Raw genomic sequence first — 23,581 nt, 5'->3', positions numbered from 1 at the left:
GCAACGGGCGCTCACTCTTGATGAGGAAGAATCTCCTCACATTGGGGCGAATGAAATGATGGCGAATGAGCCCTTGCAAAGACCTCGTAAGACCGCATACACGTGTGGCCTTTTAGCCAGCCGTAAATGGAAGCCTCTTCACAAGCGAAGAGGAAACTAATCCACGGTCGGCGAATCCTGCTTTGGGGATGATGCACCAGGCATATTTCTATCGCCCAATCGCTAGAGGCAACGGGGGTCGCGGAACGAGAGACCGCTGCATGGGATGGACGAGGGTCAACCAACGGCCCAACTTTTGCGGGGACGATGGGCCCATCATGACGGAGGCAGAGCCTGGCTCCGCGATGAAGCTCATGGTTTTCCCAAATCTGCGTGAATGACAACTCAGATAATCGATCTCAACTTTAATATGCGTACAAACCAAAGGAGCAGGCATAGAGTTGCAAGCAGTCACGGCTGGACGTGTGCGGGAGTCTCGAGTGATTTCTTGTGGAACCTCATCAAGTCCTGCAGTGATAGCACACCAACAACAAGGCTTCGACTAGGATGCCCAAAAGATTTCGTCTCACTATCTATCACTTATCACTTCGACACTCCATAACGTACCGTTCCCTGGGTACTTGTCTCAAAAGAGCCACGAGAAACCCTTGCGATAGACCTTGGCAAGCACACTTCTCTTCCCCGCCGCTGTCTCCTTTTCATTCCTCGCAGCTTCGACAGTCGCCATTTCCTCCGCAACCGTTTCTTCGGGGACACCGGTAACCAGGTCGGCGGTCTCAGCCCGAACTCTGTGCGACCTCTTGACGATTTTATAGCCGAAAATGCAGATCAGGTAGACAGGTATTCCGATGTACTGAACGATGAATCCCTTGTAGTCGAAGTTGCCTACGAATACCTCCACGCCTTTGGTAAGAGTAAGGATAACGAGGAAACAAAGTGCTACATAAGAACCCCACTGTCCCATGGGGGCTCGGTAAGGAATGTAGGCTGGGTCGATGCGCTGGATGTCGCGGGCACGACAGAAGAAAATGTGGGAGACAAGGATGGAGATCCAAGTGAGGAGGCCTTGTACAGTAAGCATTGGCCGAAGATAATCAAAACGGTCTTCTGCACTTACCAAAGACGGTCACAAGGCTTGTGAGGTTATTGAACACCGTCGCTGCACTTGAACTAACCGACATGTATGCCAGTCCACAAAAGGCTCCGCAAAGGGCCAGTGACACGAATGGCACCCCGGCCTTCGTCGTGCGAGTGAAGACTCGTGGCGCTTTTCCGTCAATGGCAATGCCGTAGAGAGTTCGAGAGGAGATGTAAATGTCCGAATTAGCTGCCGAAAAGACGAAGATAACAAGGCAGGCGTTGATGACATGGTCCAGGCCCCTGATCTTGGCAATCTTGATAGCCACAACGAACGGAGAAGCAGCGGCGCTGGTCTTGGACCCAGCAGCGAAAGCTAGCTCTTGACTGTCGTATGGGATCACCATCCCAAGCAGAAATACGGAGAGGATGTAGAAGAAGAGGATGCGGAGGAAGGTCAAACGAACCGCCTTCGGCATGCTTAGACGCGGGTTCTTCGCCTCACCGACCGTCACGCCAACCAGTTCCGTACCAGAGAAGGCATACACAGCGGCTACCATTGCGCTCCATACCCCGAGCAATCGGCCCTTGGCGCCGTCGACTTTGTATTCAGCAAAGGCTCCGTGGTCCGACCAGTACCGAAACCCCGGGCGGTCACCAGTCGGCCCGCCGCCAATAGCCAGGATGAATAACAGCAGGATGACGCCGACCATGATTAGCACCTTCAGTGATGACAACCAGAACTCGAACTCGCCGAAAGCCTTGACGCTGACGCTGTTGATGACAAGAATCAAAACCAGTGCGATGGTGATGAAGACCGCTGGGCTTACACGGTCGCCAACCCAGAACTTCATGATGAGGGCGAACGCAGAGAGCTGGTTCGGCGTAGCCAGGAGGTATTTGAAGAAGTAGGAGTATCCCGTTGCGAAGCCCAGAGCCGGGTCAACGAAGCGAGTCACGTAGCCACCGAAACCGTGGGATAGCGGCATGTAGGATATGATCTCGCCGAGGGCCGCCATGACGAGGAAGACGATGCAGCCGACGATGGAGTAGTCGATCAAGATGCCTGCTGGGCCGGTTTTGACTAGAGCGGAGCCACTACAGGAGGGAGCGTTAGACTGACGAGACACACAACTGCGGTTTCTACTGTGGAAGACAACTTACGTGCCAATCAAGAGTCCTGTACCAAGCGCGCCTCCCAGTGCGATCATGGTGACGTGACGAGTCTCGAGACGTTTGTGGAGGTCATGGCCTGGCTGGTCTGCTGGATCTTGGATCTCACCAAGCTTTGCGCTCTGTTGACGCGAAAGGCTCTCCATCCCCGCAGGTTCCATCTTGTCTTGGCCCATGATAGTTGATGGTGTTGAAGATGTGACAGTTTTGGCCGAGTTCCGTGTGCAAGACACCACCGATATGTTCCGTTTCGAAGAGTTAAGTCTCGATGGTAACACGGAAGTCAAGTTCAACTAGCACCTTTTGAACATCAGCTGAACGAACGTGAACTCCCTCCAGGTAGAACTGGGGAGACTTCTACCCAGATAAACCTCTACTATTGCCTACTCAAGTTTTTGACAACCCAAACTTGGTCATTATCTCAAGCCGTGGGTCCGGGGTAATCGTTCGGTGGTGGGTCCCGAAGCTGGGGAACGCGGGGAGTGCTCCTCGGTTCGCCATCCCGTGCTCAGTATCAGATAGCCAACTGACTCGGCCCACGCCCTATCGCAAATCCTTGGTACAAAAATCCAACAAAGAGCAGAAGTTGATAAGAAGGCTCCTTCTGGTCAGAAGAATTGGGTAAAAGTTCCCTGCTCCAAACCAGGCTGTTCCCAGGAATATCCACCTTCACACGCTGTCTCGGGTCCGGCGTGTCGAGTCTCGCGTGATCACCCCGCAAAGCCAGCATTACCGTCATCGTATTAAACCATTAGATCCATAATTCCATTGCCAGAATCTCGGAATGCCGCATCCGTGGGCTTCTTCAATGGCTTATCACAGCAAGCCCCCGCTGAAATCGAAGTCTTGTGCAATAGTATCCGTCCAAAGCCAGCTCCCAGCCAGCTGATTGTTCCCAATTGCCGATAGGTCCGGCTCCCAATCAAGTAATCCTGCGATTGACAGCATTTGTTCTGATGCCAGGCCGTTTGCCGTACTGCAAGTTGCTGGACCTCCGTCTTGAGAGATTTCCGTAGAGAGGTTGAGATCTTCGCCGGGGTTCGATAATAACCGGCTCTCGTTTCCCAGGGCTGGTACATCACCGTCAACTCGGGACTGTGCAAGTTGAAGTATCTCCTGCAACTTCTCAAGCTCTTGCTTTCGGAAGTGAGCAACTGAGTTGCCTCGAGCAACCATCGTATCCAGAATACTGAATGTGGTCTCCAGATAGCCACTCTCACGGTCTGGTAGACCTGGTATAAACGCCATGAGGCTGAGGAGAAAGGCGGAAGAGAATGTTTGTTCCAAGTCGAATGGAAGAAATGTCTCTGCAATTGATTAGTGTCTTTGGCAAATTTACCACATGCGATCTCCGAAGTTTCGCTTACCAAGTAAATGCTGAGACTGCAAGGTGGACAGAATTCGGAGTGATTTTGTCGCTGACTCGGAGGAGGTTTCTAGAAGTGCTTTGATGGGACTCGCGAGGTTTCGGTGAGAGTGATCCCGCCTAGTCAGGACATCCTGCAGCAGGCATATAAGGAGCGGTCGAGTGGCTAAAACAACGCACTTGAAAAATCAGTCCCATCGCTCTCAAGCTCAGAATCCGGAAATCAAACCTGGTGATAACACAAGTTGAGCGTCGCTGAGACGCGAGAAGCTGGCTCTGAGTTGTTGAACTTGAACTCGAAACCTGCCGTCAGTTGTGGAGCCAGGTTAACCATGTCTCTCAGAACTTCTTGGACATTCTTGAGGAAAGATGGATCTAGTTTGCCGTCAACTCCGTAAACAGCTGCAAATCAGAATGTTAGAGATATATAGACGCCCTCTGAGGCGACGAATAACTCACTGTTCAAGACCTTGGCATGGAGTTGCGAAAGTACAACATGGAGGCTAAGGGCTTTGTACTTGTGAACCACTGGATCTGACCCAGGCAAGTGAACAGTAATATCGCTGTCCTGAATTGAGCTAGGTGCTCCCATCAAGGACGATAGCTTTCGGTCCAAGATATAGAGAGTCCACCAAATGCAGCGCAATCTGTTGGCTTCTGGTTCGTTGAGAAGGCCACCCAAAGGCTCTCGATGGAGCCCCTGGGTGAGCCCCATGCGCAACGCTTGACCAATCTATGGCTCCTCGTAAGCATCTTTCTTAGGAGTAAAGTTAAGAGAGGACTAACATAAGTGTATGCGCTGTTCCGATGATCGATTGACTGTAGGTACAGTGCAAGACAGCAAAGTATCTCCACGGACAGAATTGGGTCCTGGTAGAGACCATGGGAGTCAGGAAGGAGTTCTAAAGCTCTTGTAACAAGTCCGCTGCCAGGAGGGCTCTGATCTGGCGCGCCGGGTACTAGGAGAGCTTTTCCGAATGCCATGACAAGAAGGAACTGGATATACCACAGTCGGGCATCTGCAGTAGGCTCTGCCTTGGTTCCCTTTCTGTAGAATTCGTACAGCCCATTCATGAAGCTTTCTTCGTCAAAAAGATGGTATGTTTGTCCAACGTGAAACTTTACAGTGTTGGTGAGATAGAGAGCGTAGTCAAGCGAAGGAATGTCAACTGTAGGCCGAGGAAGGATGTCCCGAGATGAAGGCCAATCAAGTTTGAATGCCTGGGCATCAACGTTCAACGGCACTTCTGGTGATTCGTGCTGGCCAAGATGCCCCTGTATCATGTTTAAAACCTGTCGACTATACGCCCAAGTTGACGACGGACCGAGCCATCCTAGTGAAAATTAGAGAAGGAATGAGGTTGAAGGAGGCTACACAACTTACGTCTTCGCCCCGTGGAATCGGTCAAGAACCTCGATAGACCACTGGCCAAGGGGTTTCTCATGGCAGTGAAAGAGCTATGTCGCCGTTCCTCGGCGTCGTCCTCTCCTCCAACTATGGTAGTGCCATCGTCCCCAACAAATGAAGTCGAGGTTTGAATACCGGTGTCTTCCTCTCCCACCTCAAGAGACGAATTTCTTCCGCCTGCGACGTTTGTTCAGCTCAAAACACTACCACTGAGAATGAAAACATGCTTACCAAAACGCCTACTATGATCCTGCGGTGAAGTCGACCGTCGTAGCCGTTGCCGTTTTGAGGTCGGAGAGGTTTGAGCGTCAGCATCAATGGCATAACCAGACTTGCGCTTCAACTCGTTCAAGAACCTTGGTGGATCAGTATGAGATGTGAGTATTATGATAGCAGGATAAATACCTCTCGGAAACCACAACTTTTCTGTCTTCTTTGTCGAAAACACACTCAGTCGACCTGCGAATGCAGTTGCTGCAGGGCATCGAGCCTGAGCACTTGACCTTTCTTTCGCGACATTTGAGACACCTGTCCGATCAATAAGCAACAGTTTTCTCACTTTGCACTGCGTTCCGACGTTTCGCAGGTAGGACTCACGCATTACTGGAGCGCTTGCCCCGCGATGTCGAGGTTCCAGCATCCGCGTCCTGTTCTGCAGAGTTGACGGGACTACTTTCGTCTCTGGTCATTTTAAGCTAAACATGGGCATGATATACTCTCACGCAGCTTCAACGGTGTAAGATCCAGTTATGCAGGCGTGTGTTGGAGCGAATCGGTTCATGAGAATGGCGATGCGACGATGGGACACGAGAAAAGAAAGGGTTTGTTTAGCTAAACATCCACTGGAACATAGGCGCAGCCACATTAGCTGTGGCGTACGTAATGGGTCCCTAAATTTGACAATCAGCGCCTGAAAGTGCTGAAGAGCCGCCCCGAGTCATGGCCGCAGTGCCTGTCCTTCCTCCCATGGAAACCAAGCAAGAAACAACATCATTCAAGTCCGTTTGTCTTCCAATTGTGAAAGACATGCCAACATCATTTCAGTTATCTACAGGGATAGATAAATCTGTTAAATGAGTCAAAGGCTCTGAAGTTTCTCGGCAAGTGTGGGGAGTTTGGTAGCATGCACCATGCTCTGCGCTTTCGGCTTGTGGTGCCGAGAAGTGGCTCGTGCTGCTCGGTTTCCCATCCCGTGAGAGCGACCTGATGTTCGCCGGACTGCGTCCCCGAACTGCTAAGAAGCTTCCATGCCCATGCTCTCGGAATGTGGGATTCGCATCAAGACTACCTTCCCAGACTTATGAAAATCTACGTCATCCAGAAGATGTGGCGAGCGGTTCTCATCTGTCACATCCATGACTAACTGCATGGCTAATCTCTGCAGTAAGTATGGGCAAACAGCAGACGATGGCTCGGAATAATCGTGCTCTGAAGTTGAAGTATATATGTACGAGAATGTAATGAAGTATTTACAAATGTTGAAATGCTTTCCTGGCTTCCCTTTTCTTCAAGCAAGATGGTCACAACTAGCTGTTGGTAGGACACATACTCCTCTTGCTTAGCAATTGCCGGAAGCCTTGAACTGGGCCTTTTCCTGAGTGCCGACATTGTTGATGACAACCTGTTTGTTGTTGGAACAAGTGACACGGACACTGACAGTATCAACGCCGAAGCCATCGCCGCTGCTCTTTTGCCAGTAGTTGTAGTCTTGACGAGCGGTGTTCTGCCAGGTCTTGCCGCCGTCGGCACTGACTTCGAACTTGGTGACGGGGTAGTTGTGGTTCATCACTTGCATGGAGAACCTAGCATTTGAGTCAGCGAAATCTCCACGCCTGATGATTCTCATGGGAAGCATACCACCACTTAGACGTGCCCTCCTTGTTGCGCACGACCAGGGGTGTGGTGATCCCGCAAGGAACCTGTTCCCACTGGACGTTGATCAGACCCTTGTCCGGGTTGTCGAGCTTAGCGAAAGCATCGGGGAAGAGATCGAGTTGGCCAGCTTTGCAGCCTTCCGGGCACTTGTCGACAACCTGAGTCGAATGTTTAGAATGATTTCACTCGTCAGAAGTCTACTTACTCACCATCACCTTGATCGTGTTCCCCTTGGGGCCTTTGACGTTGAGACAAGTCCCGCAGTTACCGTTGTAGTTGGTATACGACAGAGCAGTACCAAGAACACTTGATGGGAGAGTGTAGCCGGAGAACAGGCAATTGCCTCCGTTCAAGTTGCCGCCATACCATGATGCGATCGCACTGTTAGCAGCGGCAGTAGTGCCCTGTGTCATGATGGCAAAAGCCACGCCAATGGACAGAAACCCTTGCATCTTGACAGTTGTTGTAATCGAGTGTCGATCCTATAAGATGGATTGTGAAGGATATGGTGAGGGCAGACGAGGGTACTCAGAAAGTCCCAGGGGAAACCTAGCTCTTCTTATATCAAAGCCCGGTTATTCGGAACCCAACTGCAATCAAATCGACAAGAATCCAAGGTCAAATGCGGAAGGTCACAAGGGGCAGAGCGACAAGACATGGTGACGAGTGGGAAGGTAACAAAAGGAAACATGTTCAAATCCATTCAATCTATCAGCCTTGCCCCTCGGGATCCATGGGTGAGATTTCTCCCAAAGTATAGTGTTGAGTCTCAATCAGAAACCCGCCACTCAGACTTGACAACTCCCTGTCGCAGCTCAAATCGAGACTCCATGTTTGAAAGCTGCCCTACAATTCGTCAGATTCAAGCCAAGAACGCGGAGTGAGCGGAAGCGCGATATTAGACCGCAGAGGTGGTGAAATCGTATTGTCTCGTTCGTCAGATTAAAGCTAGCCGCGGCCCGTTATCGTCGGCTTCGGCACCTTGCGTTAATTTGCGGATGACATGGTTGTCGGGCTACATCCAGCGCGTCGTACGGTTTCTGGCAGGGCTGCGATTTCTCCTTGGTGGGAAGAGTGAAAAAGGTTCACTGGAAATGATCTTAAAGTTTCAAGTTTCACTAATACGGTTGAAACTAGACCTAAAGAATGGGAGCTCACCATAAGTCTAGACCATAGTGGATATTGGGCATGAGTCGTGGTGGTGCAGGCATAGCCCGGACGTCGAGTCGACATCCCACCATCGTTACCACGCAGACGGGCTGCGAGATGGGTGACACAAACCCGAGAGCTAGCGTAGAAATGCCATGTCTGCAGAATCCTCCAATTTTCTGATTGCCATGCAGGCTCACGCGCATGGATGTCAGCTTGACAGGCCCTGTCATCGGTGTGGCCGCAGGCTGGTCGGCTGGAGGCAAAGCTCCCCTTGTGAGGATCAAGTTTCTTTTCAGCATCCCTCTCAATGTCTCAACTGTCTTGGTACCCAAGCTTGCCTTAGTCTGGTGCCGAGCGTTCGAGGTATATTAAAGCTGGACATGTCCAAATTCCTTCCAGGAGCAGGTCACATGTCTGATATAGTGTGTTCTCATACCATGGCGTTGGGTCTTGAAGTACCGAGATGCTCGCTCTGTCTGAGATGTAAAATAGGGCAGTGACACAATATCACCAAAGCCGAAAGTTCTTGACGCAAACCGTGGCTCGACTTTTTACAAATGAGACAGTCACATGAGTTAATCAGTTATGAGCAGAAGGTGATATTAAAGCGCTTGTGATAGCGAATATTAGATAGTAAATATGCTCAAAGGGTTTTCCCTCAGGCGATGCATCTATGAAAACTTGTCATGGCTGGTTCATTCAGGCGTATCCTATGTACATGCACATAGCCGACGGTGACTTGTGGCGTCTTTTTTCTAAATTATGTGATGAAGTTCGATGCCGTGAAGCACACGTTTTGTTGGTTTTCTGACAGCCGGACAGCGATGGGTGCACTGGGTATTAATCGTGCCGGCTGCCGATCATGGATGTCATACTTCGACGCAACTTGACGACTTTTGTGACTGTGTCGAGGAAGGCGGGGCGATGTTTTCCTCGAAATCGAGTTGCTCGTCGATAGTTGGTAATGTCCGTATGTCAAATCCAGTAATGTTGACAACCCGCAGTGTTTTGACTGTGGACTTGTAGTTGTAACCGTTCGATTTGTCGGAGTAGCCTGCTCTCCTGTTGGATCGGAAGTACGGTCTCAGAGATGGTAGACTAGCAACTAGGAGTCCAATATTGACGTCCAATTCGCTCCAGAGTTCTGTGGATGTCGATCGTTAGCTAAAGGGCATCTCCAACGAAGACAACGGGTTAAACGTACCGACCAAGCCAAAGGGCAAATAGTCAACAGAAGCCGTCTGGATGGTGATGAAGCGAACCAACGAGAATGTCATGTTGATGATACCGAGGCCGAATGTGCAATACACGCCAATTTTGAGGGCCCTTTTGATCTTCAAGTCCGGTATAATGAGCCACGGAAGAGAGAAAACTACTCAGGTATTAGCTGTCTACATCATCTCACGTGTGGCAAGCCAGACTTACCCAGTATATCCCCAAAGAAATGCAACGCCCAGCCGACTTGAAATACAATCGCTGGGGAGGAAGCAGAGCACATCACGTTCTCCGTTCCCACTACTCGATCTTCGACGGCCCTATGTTTGACGAAAGGTCAGCCCCAGAAACTTTGAATGATAGGTCCGAGATATCAAGTGCGACGGACTTACCAATTCTTGCTCAAGGGCAGGCAAATTGTGAATAGCAGCAGTATGCTAGTGAGATACGCAAGCCCAGTATACACAATCGTGGCCCAAAGTAGCATGCGTCGGTAGTACATGAATACTGGAAAGAGTTGAAGGTAGACGGCAAGTAGTGCTGCTTTGCACAAATAAAATGTCGTAAAGAACGGAATGCTGCTGGCCCAGAACAACTAAGGAACAGCGATGTCAGTCATGATCATCCTCACTCAGTGCCCATGTACCAGGCGATGTGGAATCATAATCCTTACCCTCATGATGAGGATGACGTCGGCGTCGCTGCCATCATAACCGTCCAGAGTGATCTTGATGTTTTGTTTCAAAGCACCCATAGCCGTGAACTGAATGTCGAATGATGCCGTTGCCACTGCAGAGAGCCATGCTAGGCACAGAAATATGTCGCTCGTGAGTAATTTCCTCCCTTGAATGTTGATTCGCAAATGAAGGGATGCAGCAATGACTGCCCCCGCGGTGAGAATGGTCACCCATCCTGTGGTCTAAAATTCGCGAGACAATACTGTCAGTCATCGAGACATCGTACGAGAGAGTTGCAGGATTTCGAAGATTCGGAACTGGGGTTGACGTACTATGATCGTTACCGCCTTCGGGGTCGGGAAGTGAGCCATCATCCATCGTCACGTATTCCCATTGACATGGGCCGGGGGCTTCCATGACAGATGTCGGATGCCTGGGAATATAACAGGAAACAAACAGCGGGAAGCTGAGTCCTGCGAGTGACTAGTTTAAGACAACCTGACTCCTAGCGCCGCATTAATATTCAACTAGGCCTGCTTCCGTACCGTGAGTTCCTGCTAACCATACGTACGATGCCGGATCCATCGTCCGGATTCGGAAGTGGCACGACAAATACATACAAAATGTCACACCCATCGGCTATATGCGAATATTGTGTCCGTGAAAGAAGGCCAGCCGACGCAGAAGACCACCCAACACAGCAGCTCCCTGGATAATTGCAAAACATAATGAGGTAGATCGGCCAAGCTCAGGCGGGCCGCATCAAGTACAGAAAGACAAAACTGAAGAAGATCCAGCGGCCTTTTAGGCATGGGATCAAGTGTCTCTACAGCAATTGGCACGCTGTCTACCTTTTAATACAGAGCAATGTCTCAGATGCGCTGAACCATGGCAGCGGCGAGATGCACTCCTGAACGAGATTACTCCTCGAATCTATCCATATCATCTTGAGATATCAAGTGCAATGATGTTTTCTGATCTGGTTGCCATGTCCCTCACGAGCTGGGGAGCTTCTCCTATCTAGTTTCGATTTCATGTATCTCCAAATGTTCGTCATGAAAGTCAGCTACTCCGTGACTGAGCCAAACTCCGTGGTACGCAGTATCGCTCATGCCGTCTCGTGCGTAACGGAACATGTGCGCCCCGATCAAGCCACGTAGTTGCGCGGCTTGTGCACCATTCTGTCATATCCGCCGCCACATCGATGTGTGTCGATGCGTAATCCAAGCCGCTATAACCGGTCGTTTATGGATGGAGAATCGGCGCTCTTGGCCTCCTCTGGCCCTGCCAGGTCGAGATCGGGGCCACCAGCTAGGCACGGGGAAGCACGTGGGCAGGTCGGTGAGGTCTATCTGCCAGCCTTTCAAACGGGAACTAAGTCATCGATAGGCTGCAAGGAACCCGAATACTCCACAATTCAGATCTAGAAGCGAGATGCACCGAGTTATGCAAGAAGTACGGACGTAGTGAGACCTCCCATCCAAGTGGCTGCGCCATTTCGATCTTGGCCAGACTTGCACGCTGTATTATTCAAGCCAAGGCTCTGATCAACTTCTCGCATCGTATTTTACATGTGTTGAATTCCCCAGCTAGTTCTTGCTTTAAGAGACCTTGATGGTACATTTATCTTGGTGAATGATGGTCTGTGGAGGGGCTTACTACTGTTACTTATGGCTTGATTTATGCGAAAATATTTTTCAATTGATCGATGATAAATCTAAGCCTCAAAAACCTTTTAGTTCCTTGATGGATTCTTGTTGAGCCGTTCGGAAGGCGTGAAAAAAGCTCTGTCTTCTTCGGTCCGGAAACCTGCGGCCGTGCCGTCGCCGACTCGGCCCCACTCGATTCCGGAAGCAGCCCGGCCGTATTCGGCCAATGCAAAGAGGAGCGTAATGGTGGCGTAAATGACTAACACAGCTTATGCCTCATGCCACTCGTGTTCAGCGTCCAAGGTGGAACCCGAAGCTGACCTTCTTTGTGCTCTGACGGAAACGTTTTGCCTTCATCCGAGTCCATCTCGCCCAGATGTGCATGGGCAGCCAATCAACAAATTTCGGCCTTGCACCATCCAGTCGTTTTCTAACTAGCTTGGTCCTCGGCGAGGCCCGCCACAAAACGGCGAACAGCGAGTGCGAGATCCTCGGTGGAATGGCCGGCGTTTCCAACGGGTGACACGATATGTAGGGGATGGATAAATTCTAGACCCTTCCCAAATGTCGAGTGCCTTGAGCGATTGGGAATTATGGCGAAAGTTCGACTCTCATATGAGACTTGAGAAGGTTGGAGTTGTCTTCAAGTTCTGTGATTTGGCAGTCTACCTAATGTTTCACTCCGATCGAAGCATGACCGATCCGCGTTCATACATGTAGGTGTAAGGGATTCTTGAGGGATGCCTGGAAGTTTATTGGAGCGAAGAATTATTCCTTCCTAACCCACCATTGATTATGTTTCTTTCCCTCGCACGTGTCTGGGTAAGTAAACAACGAACGGTTAACTGTTGTTGCGTTCAATGAAACCTGTATGAGAGGCCTTCCATATGTGCGGATAAGATATTTTGGGTATCTGCTGCGTGTTACACCGCAACAACCTGCTCTTGTAGTCACACCAATTTATGATGAAAATGTCGACCTTGAAAATTGTGATGTGGCCAGACGTTAGGGCTATACGCCGTGAGAAGCAAACGATGCGAAGCACCACTACCTGTCTTCTTAAGCGCACCTTCTTCGCTACAAATAAAAATGATCAACAGCAATGAAAGCACGAATTCTGGTATACAGAAACGTTGGTTCAAAAAATTCCCTAGTCAGCCGAAGCCAACTAGAAGCTGGTCGTAGGAAAGCCGCCACAAGCAAACACAATCTCAGCCGAAGCTTCACTGATCTGTGAAACGCCCATGCACTCGGATGAAGAAAGAAGAGGGAAATATTCGAAAGGAAGTGGAAAAGAGACGACTATTTATACCCATTGGACGAGGAGCTTTCGCAGATGAGTCACGTATATTTGGCCTATGGGGGACTTCTCTTTTTACTTTTGGGGGCCTTGAGGATTCTATGGGACTGCCAATCGCTATCTGAACTTAGTCCTCCAGGCAACTTCTAGAATCATCTCGCTTTCTGTTCTTGCGGATTCTACGGATGACGCTGGGACTCAGAGTTTCTGCTTTCCGGGCAGTCGAACGACCTCATCGATCGCCTGAGCTGCGCGTGCCACGTTATCCTCGCTCAAGCCAGCAACGTTGATGCGCCCTGATCCTGGCAGGTGAACATGGTACTTGCTGACCAGAGTCTCGCATTGAGAAGGTGAAAGCGCCAAACAGCTGATGAAATCTGTCAGTTGATAGCCAAGGTTTGTTGTAGGGAGAGTTACAACTCACGAGAAGAGTCCTTTTTCACGATTGAGATGACTCCAGTCACCAGGGGTCTAAGCAGGATGAGTTTGGTTACTTAAACCTTCTTTTATGAGTCATACGTACCTTTAGCATATGGGCGAGTTGGTGGTAGAGTGCCTGTCGATTTCTCTTGAGTCGCTGCCTCATGCCGTCAAGTTCCGCAGCCCTGATTTGCATATTAGTTTCCTCAGTCTGGAAGTTCAGCTTTCATAAGAACTCACCAGGCCATCCGCAGATCACTATTACTCAAGACAATCTTCACCAGGCGGCTACCATAAGCTGGAGAGGAAGAGTACGTGTAACGTATCAAGCTCCGCAGCCGGTCGTGAACGTTGAAGGCCACCTTACTTGAACCTGCGACCACATGAAGTGCTCCGCATCTCTCACCGTAAAGGGCGAAGTTCTTGGAGAAGGACTGACAGACCAGCATCTCTATGCCAGCTTCAACGAAGATTCTGACCCCGGCCGCGTCCTCGTCGAAACCGTCTCCCAGGCCTTGGTACGCAGTATCGAAGAATGGCAGCTGACCATGTTCTCTCATCTCAGAAGCCAGTTCTTGCCATTGCTGAACGCTCAGATCCACACCAGAGGGGTTGTGACAGCAGCCCTGGAGAACGAAAATACTGCCTCGGGGTGCTGTGCGTACGGCACTGAGGAGGCCAGAGAAGTTCACTTCATGCCTTGTTGAGTCGAGGTACGAGTACGTGATTGTCTCCATATCCACATTCTGGAAGATATCGAGGTGGTTGCCCCAGGTGGGTATTCCGATGTAAACCTTGGGCTTTGGCTGCATAGTCTTAGCAAGCAACAGAGCCCCAAGGGCGTTGGCTCCTGTGCCTGAGATGGTTTGAACGGAGGAGATCTGTTGATTTTTCAGCAAGCTTGTTGTCAGGGACATTTTCGAGACAGTATGAGAGCCGGGATACCTACCCTTTCAGATCGCAGTGCGTCGCAATCTTCACTAAACATCACGCCAGCCGCGAATTTGAGGAACTCTGCGTCGCCGGTAGTCGGCCCGTACTGATTCGTTGAACGCTTAGCCATGATAGCCAACAATATGCATGGCGTTGCAAGTACTCACATCATGTCCCAGATCCTGATCTTCCAGTCTTTTCTTGGCCTGAACACGTATTGGTCAGTCGGCATTTCGTAGGCCAGTTCAGCGTCCCCTACCTCTCTGACAACCTCCAATTCCTGGTAGCTACCAGACTCATTTCGGTAAATACCAACTCCCAAGTCCACTTTCTCCGGGCTATGATCGTTGTCCGCATCTCTTTTCAAGTTGAACATGGGGTCCGGGGGTCCCGGCTGAATGTGCTCAAACATGGTGGCGGACTCGAACCTTCGATCCGGCTGCAGAAAAGGCTCAAAACGACGAACCGAGCAACTTTTCTCGTGCCAAAGGCTCGCACAAAAAATACTCAAATAAATGTTTAATACAAAAGATAAGAGTCGTCACGGCCGGCTTCCGGTGGTACTGCCCGAGATAGTCATGGCGCAATTCCCCGGTGGCCCCACACTCGACTTACACGGGCTCGGTAACGGCTGCCGAAACGTGCATGCTGACGGGAACGGAAACCGAGCGACTTCGACCTTAGGTCACGCTTATGCTTCCCCTCAATCCGCCGATGTTGATCTGACCAGTACTTATTGATCATATCATCTTCTCCAAGATGCTGAAGTCAAAGCCCAGCTCAGTAAGCAACGTGCTTGTTGAGACACCATTCTAGCATCATGGCTTCTCTATTCACAAACAGCTTGACCCGTCTCAGCGGGGCTGGGAAACTATGCACAGTGCGTTTGTACACCTAAGGTGTCTTTCATCTTTGATTTTGGCAATATGCTGACAAGATCTAGGCTATGGGCATCAGACTCGTGACCAACACCCAGGTCGTCCACCTGGCAGCCAACGGGGGATTCGACGCGCTATTCATAGACCTAGAGCACTCGACACTCTCGATCCAAGATGCAAGCCAGCATTGCATCGTGGGTCTTCAGCTGGGAGTGACACCTTTCGTCAGAGTCCCCTATCAGTGCGGTAATGGTTTCGTTCAGAAAGTACTGGACGGCGGGGCGATGGGCGTGATTTTCCCTCATATCCACGGCCGAGGTATGTCTCCGTCTTATTATTGGATTTAGTACGAAGTATTATGCTCACAATGACTTCAGAAGATGCAAAGGCGGCTGTGTCTATTTGCAAATACCCCCCTCAAGGGAAGAGATCCATCACGGGCCAGTTGCCTCTCTTCTCACTCAAGGCAACACCACAAGAGACGATTATATCCGAGACGAACGCGACTGGCTCCAGTGTGTTCCTGATGATTGAAACTCAGGAGAGCATTGACAACATTGAAGAGATAGCTTCGGTGGAGGGCGCGGATGTGCTTTTAGTCGGCTCGAACGACTTGGCCATCGAGCTCGGCGTGCCTGGGCAATTCAATAGCGAGGTATTCCAGGAGGCTATGGAAATCGTCAGCCGGGCTTGCAAAAAGCACGGGAAGATCATGGGCTTGGCTGGTATCTATGAAAACCATGATTTGCACGACTGGGCGATCAATAAGCTGGGAGTACGCTTCCTTCTTGGCGGACAAGATTCGGCGATCTTGGCTGCCGGGGCGAAAGCGACGATGGCTGCTATATCCCAAGTACCCAAGTGAATAGCCCCAAAATCAACTGCAAATATTTTCGTACAATTTCTACTTCTCTGAGGTTGCTCCCCCCAATGACTTGATGGCCCATGGAGATGATGCGAAAGCGGCAAATTTCAGTTAGCTCGGCAACTCTGGCTGGACACACATTACATCATCGATCGACTCCAACCACCCCGAGAAGTTCGGACTCCTCTTTCGCCAGCAAGGCCTTGTGAGTATGCCGGGAAATCAACGCATATTCGCAATACACAGCGATCAACCCAACCAAGTAATTACAACTCATAACATTTGAACATCATGGCGGCCTTTTTTCGACACATCCCCCGCGTCATTTTGTCGATCGAGTACTTCATCGGCGGTTGGCCTCGGATAAGCTCGTGCCCGTTCAAATCCCTCCACGAAAGAATCTACCGGAAATCCCAAATCACAGCGCCTCACCTCCACCCGCTCTATCCTTTCACAGACGCCCGAACAATCAAGCTGCATATGCAGTACATCGGCGCGTTGATGGTGATGGAGGGGCTCTTGCTGGCTCTTCCTCAGACACGAGGCTCGGTTTTTACACTTCTGCTTGGATGCTTTTTGACGGGTTCCGGATATTGGAGTCAGATGCGAGCTGGGTTGCCTTACTGGTTACCAGTGACGAATTTTGTCCTGGCATGGGTCGTCTGGTTCACTCAAAAGAGCTAGAAAACAGATTAGTATCAGGTGTAGTTGGCATCAGACGTCGGGTTGGCTATGTCGAATGTTTCTATATCTGGCTATCAACGCAACTCATGGCTTCAACCCATGGACTGGATCCAGGATCATATAGCTTCTCGGATGGTTCGCGTACAGATTCAGCATTCATAAGCAAGGCGGATTCAAATACATATGCTGCCTTGCATTATTACAAGAGCATGACACATGCATCTAATACAGGAGATCCTTGCTGAAGAGACTCGGCATTAATGCAAGCGGACGTTTGTCAAGCTTCCGATCTCGAGACTTTCGGATGCAATATGAACTCTTCAGTCATCACAGTAACAGGAGCCTTTCGATCTCTTGTGCTCACTTGAACTTGACGTATTGGGGCCTAATTCAAATACATGCAAACAGTTATTACATGTAGCCCGAGCCGCATGTAGCCCAAGCCGTAACTAGACTATCCAAATTATGATGCTTACTATCATGGTTTGGCTTCAATAGTGAAATTGTCGATTATCTTATGCCATGCGATCATGTCAGAAGATAACAGTCAGGCCCCAACCACCAGCGACACCTCTCGCGACAACAAAAGCTAGAAGCGACAATACATACAGGCCGCCCGCGAAGATTATCACCCCGTAGTACTCGCCATCGCACCATTGCAGAATGGCGCCTGCGAACGGGATGCCAACTAGAGCGGCAATACTGGCAATACAGAACGCGGTCCCGCTTCTCTTCCCATAGTCTTCCGTCTTGCAAACCCTTCCGATGCAGACGGGCGTCAAACTTATAGCCGCGCCTGACCAGAATCCGAAAAGGACAGCGAAGGCGGTCGTTGGAGCCTCCACGCCCTGAGCCGTCATCCACAGAGCAAAGATGAAAGTTGCGCACACGAATGATGTGACGCACATGACATTGAATGGGCCGAAGCGGTCCGCCACGTACCCGGGGAATGCTCGGCCTGGGATGGCGCCGGCGTTGAGCAAGGCGCTGAGGAGTAACGATTTCTGCAAGCCGATACCCTCATGGATCGCATACGAGCAGATGTAGGTATATGGAATGAAGACCGCAAACTCGACGAGAAAAACGGCCAGCGTCGTCAGAGCAAACTTGGGATCCTTCAATGCCCTAATGTCGATTGCTGCTCCGGCTCTCTTGTTGTGTGGTAGTCTCTTTTTGAGAAGCACGCATGCGAGGACAGACGCGGCAATGCACATGAAGCCGACCGTCCTCAGGGCCCAGGGAAACCCGATTCGAGGGGCAAGGTAAAGAATGATCAGCGGGAACACAACGCCGCCGACTCCTCCAGCCGTGCAGGCGATGCCTGTGGCGAGGGCGCGTCGCTCCGAAAACCAATGCCCGATGGCTGCGATGCTTGGGTTGAAGAGGAGTGAAGCTGAAACTCCACCAAGTACGCCGAATGTCAAAAAGAATTGGTAGAACTCTGGCTCTGATTAGTGAAATGGTTTGATAACACGGGGTGAATCGGCCGTACCGCTGCAAAGGCTCATCAGCATGACTGCTGCGACTATGCCAACACACCCGGGTACCACAAGAAATCTCACATCGTGAGCATCGAAAACGGGGCCTGGGCACGGGTATTAGCTTTCACGAGGTTGCAAGAGACTTTGGAACTCAAAACTCACCGACTTGTGCGCCGCAAAAGTACAAGAAGAACCCGTAAGTACTGAAGATCCAGCCGATTGTTGACTCTGGTAGCCCATGAAGCTCATGTTCTGCGACCCACGCTTGAAGTACAGCTAAGGTGTTCAAGAGGCCCATTGACGGTATCATGGCGCACCATGCGCCAGCCACGACAAGCCATGCATCTTTGCCGCCCTCAGGGTAGCTCTCGGCCCCAAGCGGTTCTGGTTCTGTGACAGTAAAATTAGCTTCGTGATTCCATACATATCAGAGTCTTGATGGTTGAGGTCTACCTAGCGCAGAAGGGTCTGCCTCCTCAGGAGAGTTCGCAACCGTTTTGTTTTCAACGACCATCGTAGTTACTGTCTTTAGCGCGTGAAGCCTTGAAAAGCTCTCCGCCCCGAAGACCGTGGCCGAGTTTTAAGACCTCTCGACTTGTGGTTCCTGACGACACTCAGTAACCTAAGGCTTCGGTCTCTCAACTCAAGCCAGCAGAACAGTTGCAAGCTTTTCTGGTTTCTTGTCCAATCAGACATGTCGTTCAGGAAGAATCATCCCTGTGATTCTCGGCCCTGGCGTGGTGGAGCCAAATAAGTGTCGGGAAGACTTGACCCGGCTGGCGTGTTCCCCACCTCTCCGGATCGTCAAGTGCGCAGCTTACAAATGCAGTTCTGAGTCCTTGTGTAAGGCGTAATTGACACAACAAGCAAGTTGAAGTGAGCCGCTAGCAGGTTGCTTTCATTGTTGAAACAGCGTGTTATGCTCTTTTCGTGCATAAGAATGATCATTCCGCCGTGACGACACTAGGTTTCGGCGAAACCACAGAGACGTCTAGTCATACCCTGCGATTTGGCCGATGAACACACAATGATGATTTCGCCGAAAGCGCCTGATTTGACGGTTCCGTCGGTTTCAGCAGGATACTAACCTTTCCTCGCTGGAAGTGGGATTTAACGACTGTGATAGAAAATCAGTGTCGTTTATGCGACTTGTAAATATTCATTGCGACTTGTAAATATTCATTGCGACTTGCAAGGACAATTTCACAGGGCTCGGGATGGCCCACGAAAACTCGGAGTCGGCAAGTCCATTCGGACTCGATCCTGGGTAGTCGATATCGAAACTGCTTACACATCAGCGAGTCTTTTTCAAAGTGGTCCCTGCAACTCCAAAGCCGCTTCCAGTCGCATGCGACTAAGACTATGATTATAGAAGGCCGCGATGAAGCCTAAAACACCAAAGCCGAACAGCTCTTATCTTCAAAATCCTCGGTGTCGGTAAAAATGGGGCCGGAGGGAATGCCGGGAGTGGGGGCGGGGAGCAAGGAGTGCTCCGTCGGCGGGGTTGACCTCGGGCCTTATCTCCAATGCAACATCAAATCGTGACTTTGAACAACCGAAGCATCAACTCCAGGCCCTGGTTTCGCTCTTCATGGCCAGACAGAACTATATGAAAAAGGAGCACGCCGCCTAGTCAAAAACTCAAAGTCCTTCATCGAACCCCTCAATATGGCAGCCAGCGGCCATGTCAACAATAAAACTGCGCAAGTAATCATAGCGTCGGAGGAAGAGCGGTTGAAAGGACAATACGGCCCCAGGAATCTGGAGAACGCGCTTGCCGCGCTCCATCAGGATGGCCTCGTAGTACTGCGTGGAGTCATCGACGTTGCCTTCATCGACAAGCTCAACGAGAAGATGTGCGCAGACGCGGAGGAGAAGATTGCCGATCCATCGCAATTGTACAACCACGGCATCAAGTGTAAGAAGTGACTTCAACACACGTTAGTTGATATTACGAATGAGAGTTAACGTGGCCTAACCTCAGCGAACTTTCTGCAGCGACCGCCGGTAACCGACCCCGAATTCCTGAACAGGCAGTTATACTTCAACAACTTCCTACTCCAGGTCAATAGAGCGTGAGTATTGGCTCTCTATCTACACCATACCTAGCTCCGTGGCTGACAATATCGCAGCTACCTGGGCGGCAGACCGATCTGGAACTGGCTCACAGCAAACACCGCCATGGCGGGAACCAAAGGCCTCCGCCAACGCGCGCACAAGGACTCATACACCCACCCCCTGTACCCATACTACGTGATCGCAAACGTGCCTCTCGTGGACTTCAGCCCCGAGAACGGGTCGACTGAGTTCTGGCTCGGCTCCCACCAGTCCACGACCCCGGCTGACCAGATAACCTCTGCGGACCCGGTCGCCGAGGGTTATAACCGCGGGCGGCCCGGCGAGCCCCTGCCGCCCATCACCGAGGAAGCCAAGGCCGCTCGCATGAAGATCCGCCCTCCACTGCAGCCGCGGTGCCTCCGTGGGGATATCATGATTCGGGACCTGAGGTTGTGGCATGCGGGAATGCCGAATGAGAGTGAAGCCCATCGTATCATGCTGGGTCTCGGGTATCAAGTGAGTTTTTGGCGTGTCTAGATTGGAGGCTGTGTTTAGCTGACTTATACCCAGAGTCCATACTTCCCCAATTATAGCCAGACGCTTCATCTCCCCGAGACGCAAAGGTCCTTCTTCCTGAACTACCTGAGCGACATCGTGGACGTTCGAGCACAGTTCTGGAAGCCCGACGAGATGGAGAAGACGAAAGCAGACGAAGATTTCGAGCTGCGTGCGGAGTATGCTGAGTGAATCGGGTCTTGCGTTGGATTCACACGATTCCGAGCCGACGCGATTCAGTTGACGACGGGTTCTTTGAAGATTTCCCTGGTAATAAACATAATTATGCTCACGCCGCAGTACCCTTTTGACTGATGGTTCCCAAAAGTACCTTTCCATCCAGGTGGACGCGCAACACATCAACACGAAAGCCCCCTGATTGCAAACCTAACCCAGTTAAACAGCCTCCACCACCAGGTTAGTGAGTGCATGAAGGCTACGCAAGTAGGTTCCGCCATGGCTTCAGTCCGCAACGGTTCTCGATTTCTACAACGGCAGCCGCATTGACGAGGCCGAATGGTCAATAATCACATGCTTTCTGCGCCTCAAAGCTGGTCTGGCTCACCTCGCGTCTGGCTTGTTACTCCACCTGGGCTGATTTCTTGAATCGTGACATGGAGCTGTGTGGTCTGCTTTTGGGCAATGCTGGACTGCTAATTTTCCATTCTCGTCCCTCGATTACAAATAGGTCTACGTACGATTCAGACATTCCCAACCCAACCCATTCCATCTTAGTTACCTCTCAGGCTCACGAGCTCGACTCGGCCAATCCGACTACGGCAATGGACCACTCATCCTTCACGAGCATCTCATTCGATGCGTACGATGAATCCCATTCACGCGCCAACCCCAACACCATTACCAACCGCGCCATCAAGCTCATCGAGGCCTGCGGTTTTCCCCTGCCTGGCTCCGACATGTCAAAAACTGTATTCCTGGCATTGGTTGTCGCGAGCAGTGTAGTCAGCTACATCGTCGCGGAGCTCTACACCTCCTGGGTCTTGTACTTGAGCCGCTTCGAGCGGGCACCCGACTCACGCTACGGTGTTGGTGAACTATCGTATGGTCAACTATGGAGCGTCGGTGGCATCTGGCTTGCTGTGACGCTTACGACGTACCGGGTGCTTGCGTTTCTCAGACGGATGCGGAGGAAGCGAGCAAAGGTGCATTATCACGTTTGTTGAGAGGGGAGAATGAGTGATTGGTAATATTGCAAGAGGTCGGAGGGGCATCAGATTCAGCAACAGATACGGAGAAGTTACCGGTTATTTGTGAAGAAGTAGTCTCTGTAACGGACTCGTCTATACAACGGACTTCACGCACGAAAGAGAAAGAATTTTGGGATTGAAACAGTCAATTCAAGGCATGTTTTCAGTTTCTACGACTGGGTAACTGCGTTCATTGTGCCCAAGGTACTTAACTGACAGAAAGCGGATGTTACTTAAGTCTTTCCTATTGAATCGCCTCCGGGAACTCTCAAGGTTGAAATGAACCCCAATCTTCCCGTGAGCTCGGCCATCAGAGCCCTGCTGCGTCGGGTTGAACTCCTTCATACCCTACCTACCCAGCACCATCTCGGACTACGAGTTTCACGAGCTCGACATTCTTGCAGTATTCTCTCAGTAAACTCCAAGAACAGAAATGAAGAACACTAGAATCCTGTCGCACAAGTACTGCGTTCCCACCATACTCACATGCGTCCCGCGTGAATGACTTCACCAACGTCCGAACGTTGGTAATCTAGCGCGTGTGTAGTTGTCATATTGGACCCGGCCACATTTGGTTTGGGTTTTCTTCTCACCAGCTGCGGTTGTTTTAATTTATAGCCCTTCTCCGTCCCCACTCGTGAGAGGGCTGAGAAAATGTCAGCAACCTCAAGCCCCCGTGACATTTCATACCGGGACGTGAGTGGTGGTTAATATTGGAGTTGACCATAGAATGGACTAGCTGAGTCCCAATATCTAACTCAAAGGCCCTGCTCGCTGCCATCTCCAAATCAATGTGTTCAATCGAGACGCTCCTCGGTCTGATCATGACTTCTCGATGCAGAGACAGAAGCCAGTACATGCTGTCATGCATAAAAAGCCCAATCCCCCATCCACACCACCAATCCCGCACTGGCGGGAGAGTATCTTGGGCAATGAGTGGATTTGGCAAATCATTCCTCGTATCTCAAGCATGGAACTCGTCCTTGAAATGGTTCTAGAAGCTACGGGTAGTCGGTATCAGAGTCACGAACCTTTGAATTCACACACCTCGCCCGTCCATCATCGCGCCTATCCCCAAAATATTCACAACAAATACACAAGTCTTCAGGATACCACACCCAGGGAACTCTGTCCCAGCCTTCTTCTTCTTCTCTGTCTAAACCCTACTCTCCTAGAACCGATCATGCACCAAACACTCGGTTTCCCAGGGTCCTGCATTCCCTCGTCGCCCATGGTGATGAGGATACGATGTGCTTCGATAATTGTTTCCTCCAGAAAGCCATATATACTAATACACACTTTCCAGATTCCGCCCCACGTTACCGCATTATCCAGATGCTGATTTTCTAGGGAGGAGAATGCGTCGCGCTCGACCACGGCCTTAAATCCCCCTTGTGTCAACCTATCTCCAAGTTGAGAGTCCTATAAAACCACAACTTCCTCGGAATGATACATCGAAATCAGCCAAGGAATGTGCCATTCTGATACCTATCGATAGGACTCCTCAGAAGTCAATACCATTCCCGCACCGCGTCACGTCCAGCAACAACACACATTCCCTCCCTCCACGAACCTCGACCCGCATATCGTCTATATCCTTCATCATC

General features: G+C 50.7%; 8 protein-coding genes across 8 annotated transcripts; 3 read left to right on the top strand and 5 right to left on the bottom strand.

Annotated features, from left to right (window-relative positions):
• Positions 1-625: 625 nt before the first annotated feature.
• CkaCkLH20_09615 (dicarboxylic amino acid permease) lies at positions 626-2,426 on the bottom strand (the record flags this gene model as incomplete). Its single annotated transcript, XM_038892330.1, has 3 exons — positions 626-1,065; positions 1,118-2,175; positions 2,242-2,426. 3 exons carry the CDS (start codon positions 2,424-2,426, stop codon positions 626-628), a joined length of 1,683 nt encoding a protein of 560 aa, XP_038742213.1.
• Positions 2,427-6,582: 4,156 nt separating this feature from the next.
• CkaCkLH20_09614 (extracellular cellulase) lies at positions 6,583-7,351 on the bottom strand (the record flags this gene model as incomplete). Its single annotated transcript, XM_038892329.1, has 3 exons — positions 6,583-6,826; positions 6,882-7,057; positions 7,109-7,351. The coding sequence occupies 3 exons, from the start codon at positions 7,349-7,351 to the stop codon at positions 6,583-6,585; spliced, it is 663 nt and encodes a 220-aa protein (XP_038742212.1).
• Positions 7,352-8,920: 1,569 nt separating this feature from the next.
• On the bottom strand, positions 8,921-10,020 carry CkaCkLH20_09613 (uncharacterized protein; the record flags this gene model as incomplete). Its single annotated transcript, XM_038892328.1, has 5 exons — positions 8,921-9,195; positions 9,256-9,423; positions 9,477-9,586; positions 9,659-9,861; positions 9,940-10,020. The coding sequence occupies 5 exons, from the start codon at positions 10,018-10,020 to the stop codon at positions 8,921-8,923; spliced, it is 837 nt and encodes a 278-aa protein (XP_038742211.1).
• A 3,070-nt stretch (positions 10,021-13,090) lies between these two features.
• On the bottom strand, positions 13,091-14,657 carry CkaCkLH20_09612 (aspartate aminotransferase; the record flags this gene model as incomplete). The annotated part of the gene is made up of 8 exons (XM_038892327.1): positions 13,091-13,259; positions 13,317-13,363; positions 13,416-13,497; positions 13,553-13,610; positions 13,719-14,193; positions 14,262-14,351; positions 14,413-14,451; positions 14,505-14,657. 8 exons carry the CDS (start codon positions 14,655-14,657, stop codon positions 13,091-13,093), a joined length of 1,113 nt encoding a protein of 370 aa, XP_038742210.1.
• Positions 14,658-15,065: 408 nt separating this feature from the next.
• CkaCkLH20_09611 (HpcH/HpaI aldolase) lies at positions 15,066-15,988 on the top strand (the record flags this gene model as incomplete). The annotated part of the gene is made up of 3 exons (XM_038892326.1): positions 15,066-15,125; positions 15,189-15,441; positions 15,501-15,988. The coding sequence occupies 3 exons, from the start codon at positions 15,066-15,068 to the stop codon at positions 15,986-15,988; spliced, it is 801 nt and encodes a 266-aa protein (XP_038742209.1).
• A 1,217-nt stretch (positions 15,989-17,205) lies between these two features.
• On the bottom strand, positions 17,206-18,451 carry CkaCkLH20_09610 (uncharacterized protein; the record flags this gene model as incomplete). The annotated part of the gene is made up of 3 exons (XM_038892325.1): positions 17,206-18,113; positions 18,165-18,257; positions 18,316-18,451. 3 exons carry the CDS (start codon positions 18,449-18,451, stop codon positions 17,206-17,208), a joined length of 1,137 nt encoding a protein of 378 aa, XP_038742208.1.
• A 1,370-nt stretch (positions 18,452-19,821) lies between these two features.
• On the top strand, positions 19,822-20,958 carry CkaCkLH20_09609 (uncharacterized protein; the record flags this gene model as incomplete). Its single annotated transcript, XM_038892324.1, has 4 exons — positions 19,822-20,071; positions 20,138-20,228; positions 20,286-20,727; positions 20,782-20,958. The coding sequence occupies 4 exons, from the start codon at positions 19,822-19,824 to the stop codon at positions 20,956-20,958; spliced, it is 960 nt and encodes a 319-aa protein (XP_038742207.1).
• Positions 20,959-21,548: 590 nt separating this feature from the next.
• On the top strand, positions 21,549-21,950 carry CkaCkLH20_09608 (uncharacterized protein; the record flags this gene model as incomplete). Its single annotated transcript, XM_038892323.1, has 1 exon — positions 21,549-21,950. One exon carries the CDS (start codon positions 21,549-21,551, stop codon positions 21,948-21,950), a length of 402 nt encoding a protein of 133 aa, XP_038742206.1.
• Positions 21,951-23,581: the final 1,631 nt, after the last annotated feature.

Source organism: Colletotrichum karsti (genome assembly GCF_011947395.1).
Source record: "Colletotrichum karsti strain CkLH20 chromosome Unknown Scaffold35, whole genome shotgun sequence".
NCBI lineage: Eukaryota > Fungi > Ascomycota > Sordariomycetes > Glomerellales > Glomerellaceae > Colletotrichum > Colletotrichum karsti.
The sequence above is the reverse complement of the archived record's forward strand: the minus strand, read 5'-3'. Positions and strand labels throughout refer to the sequence as shown.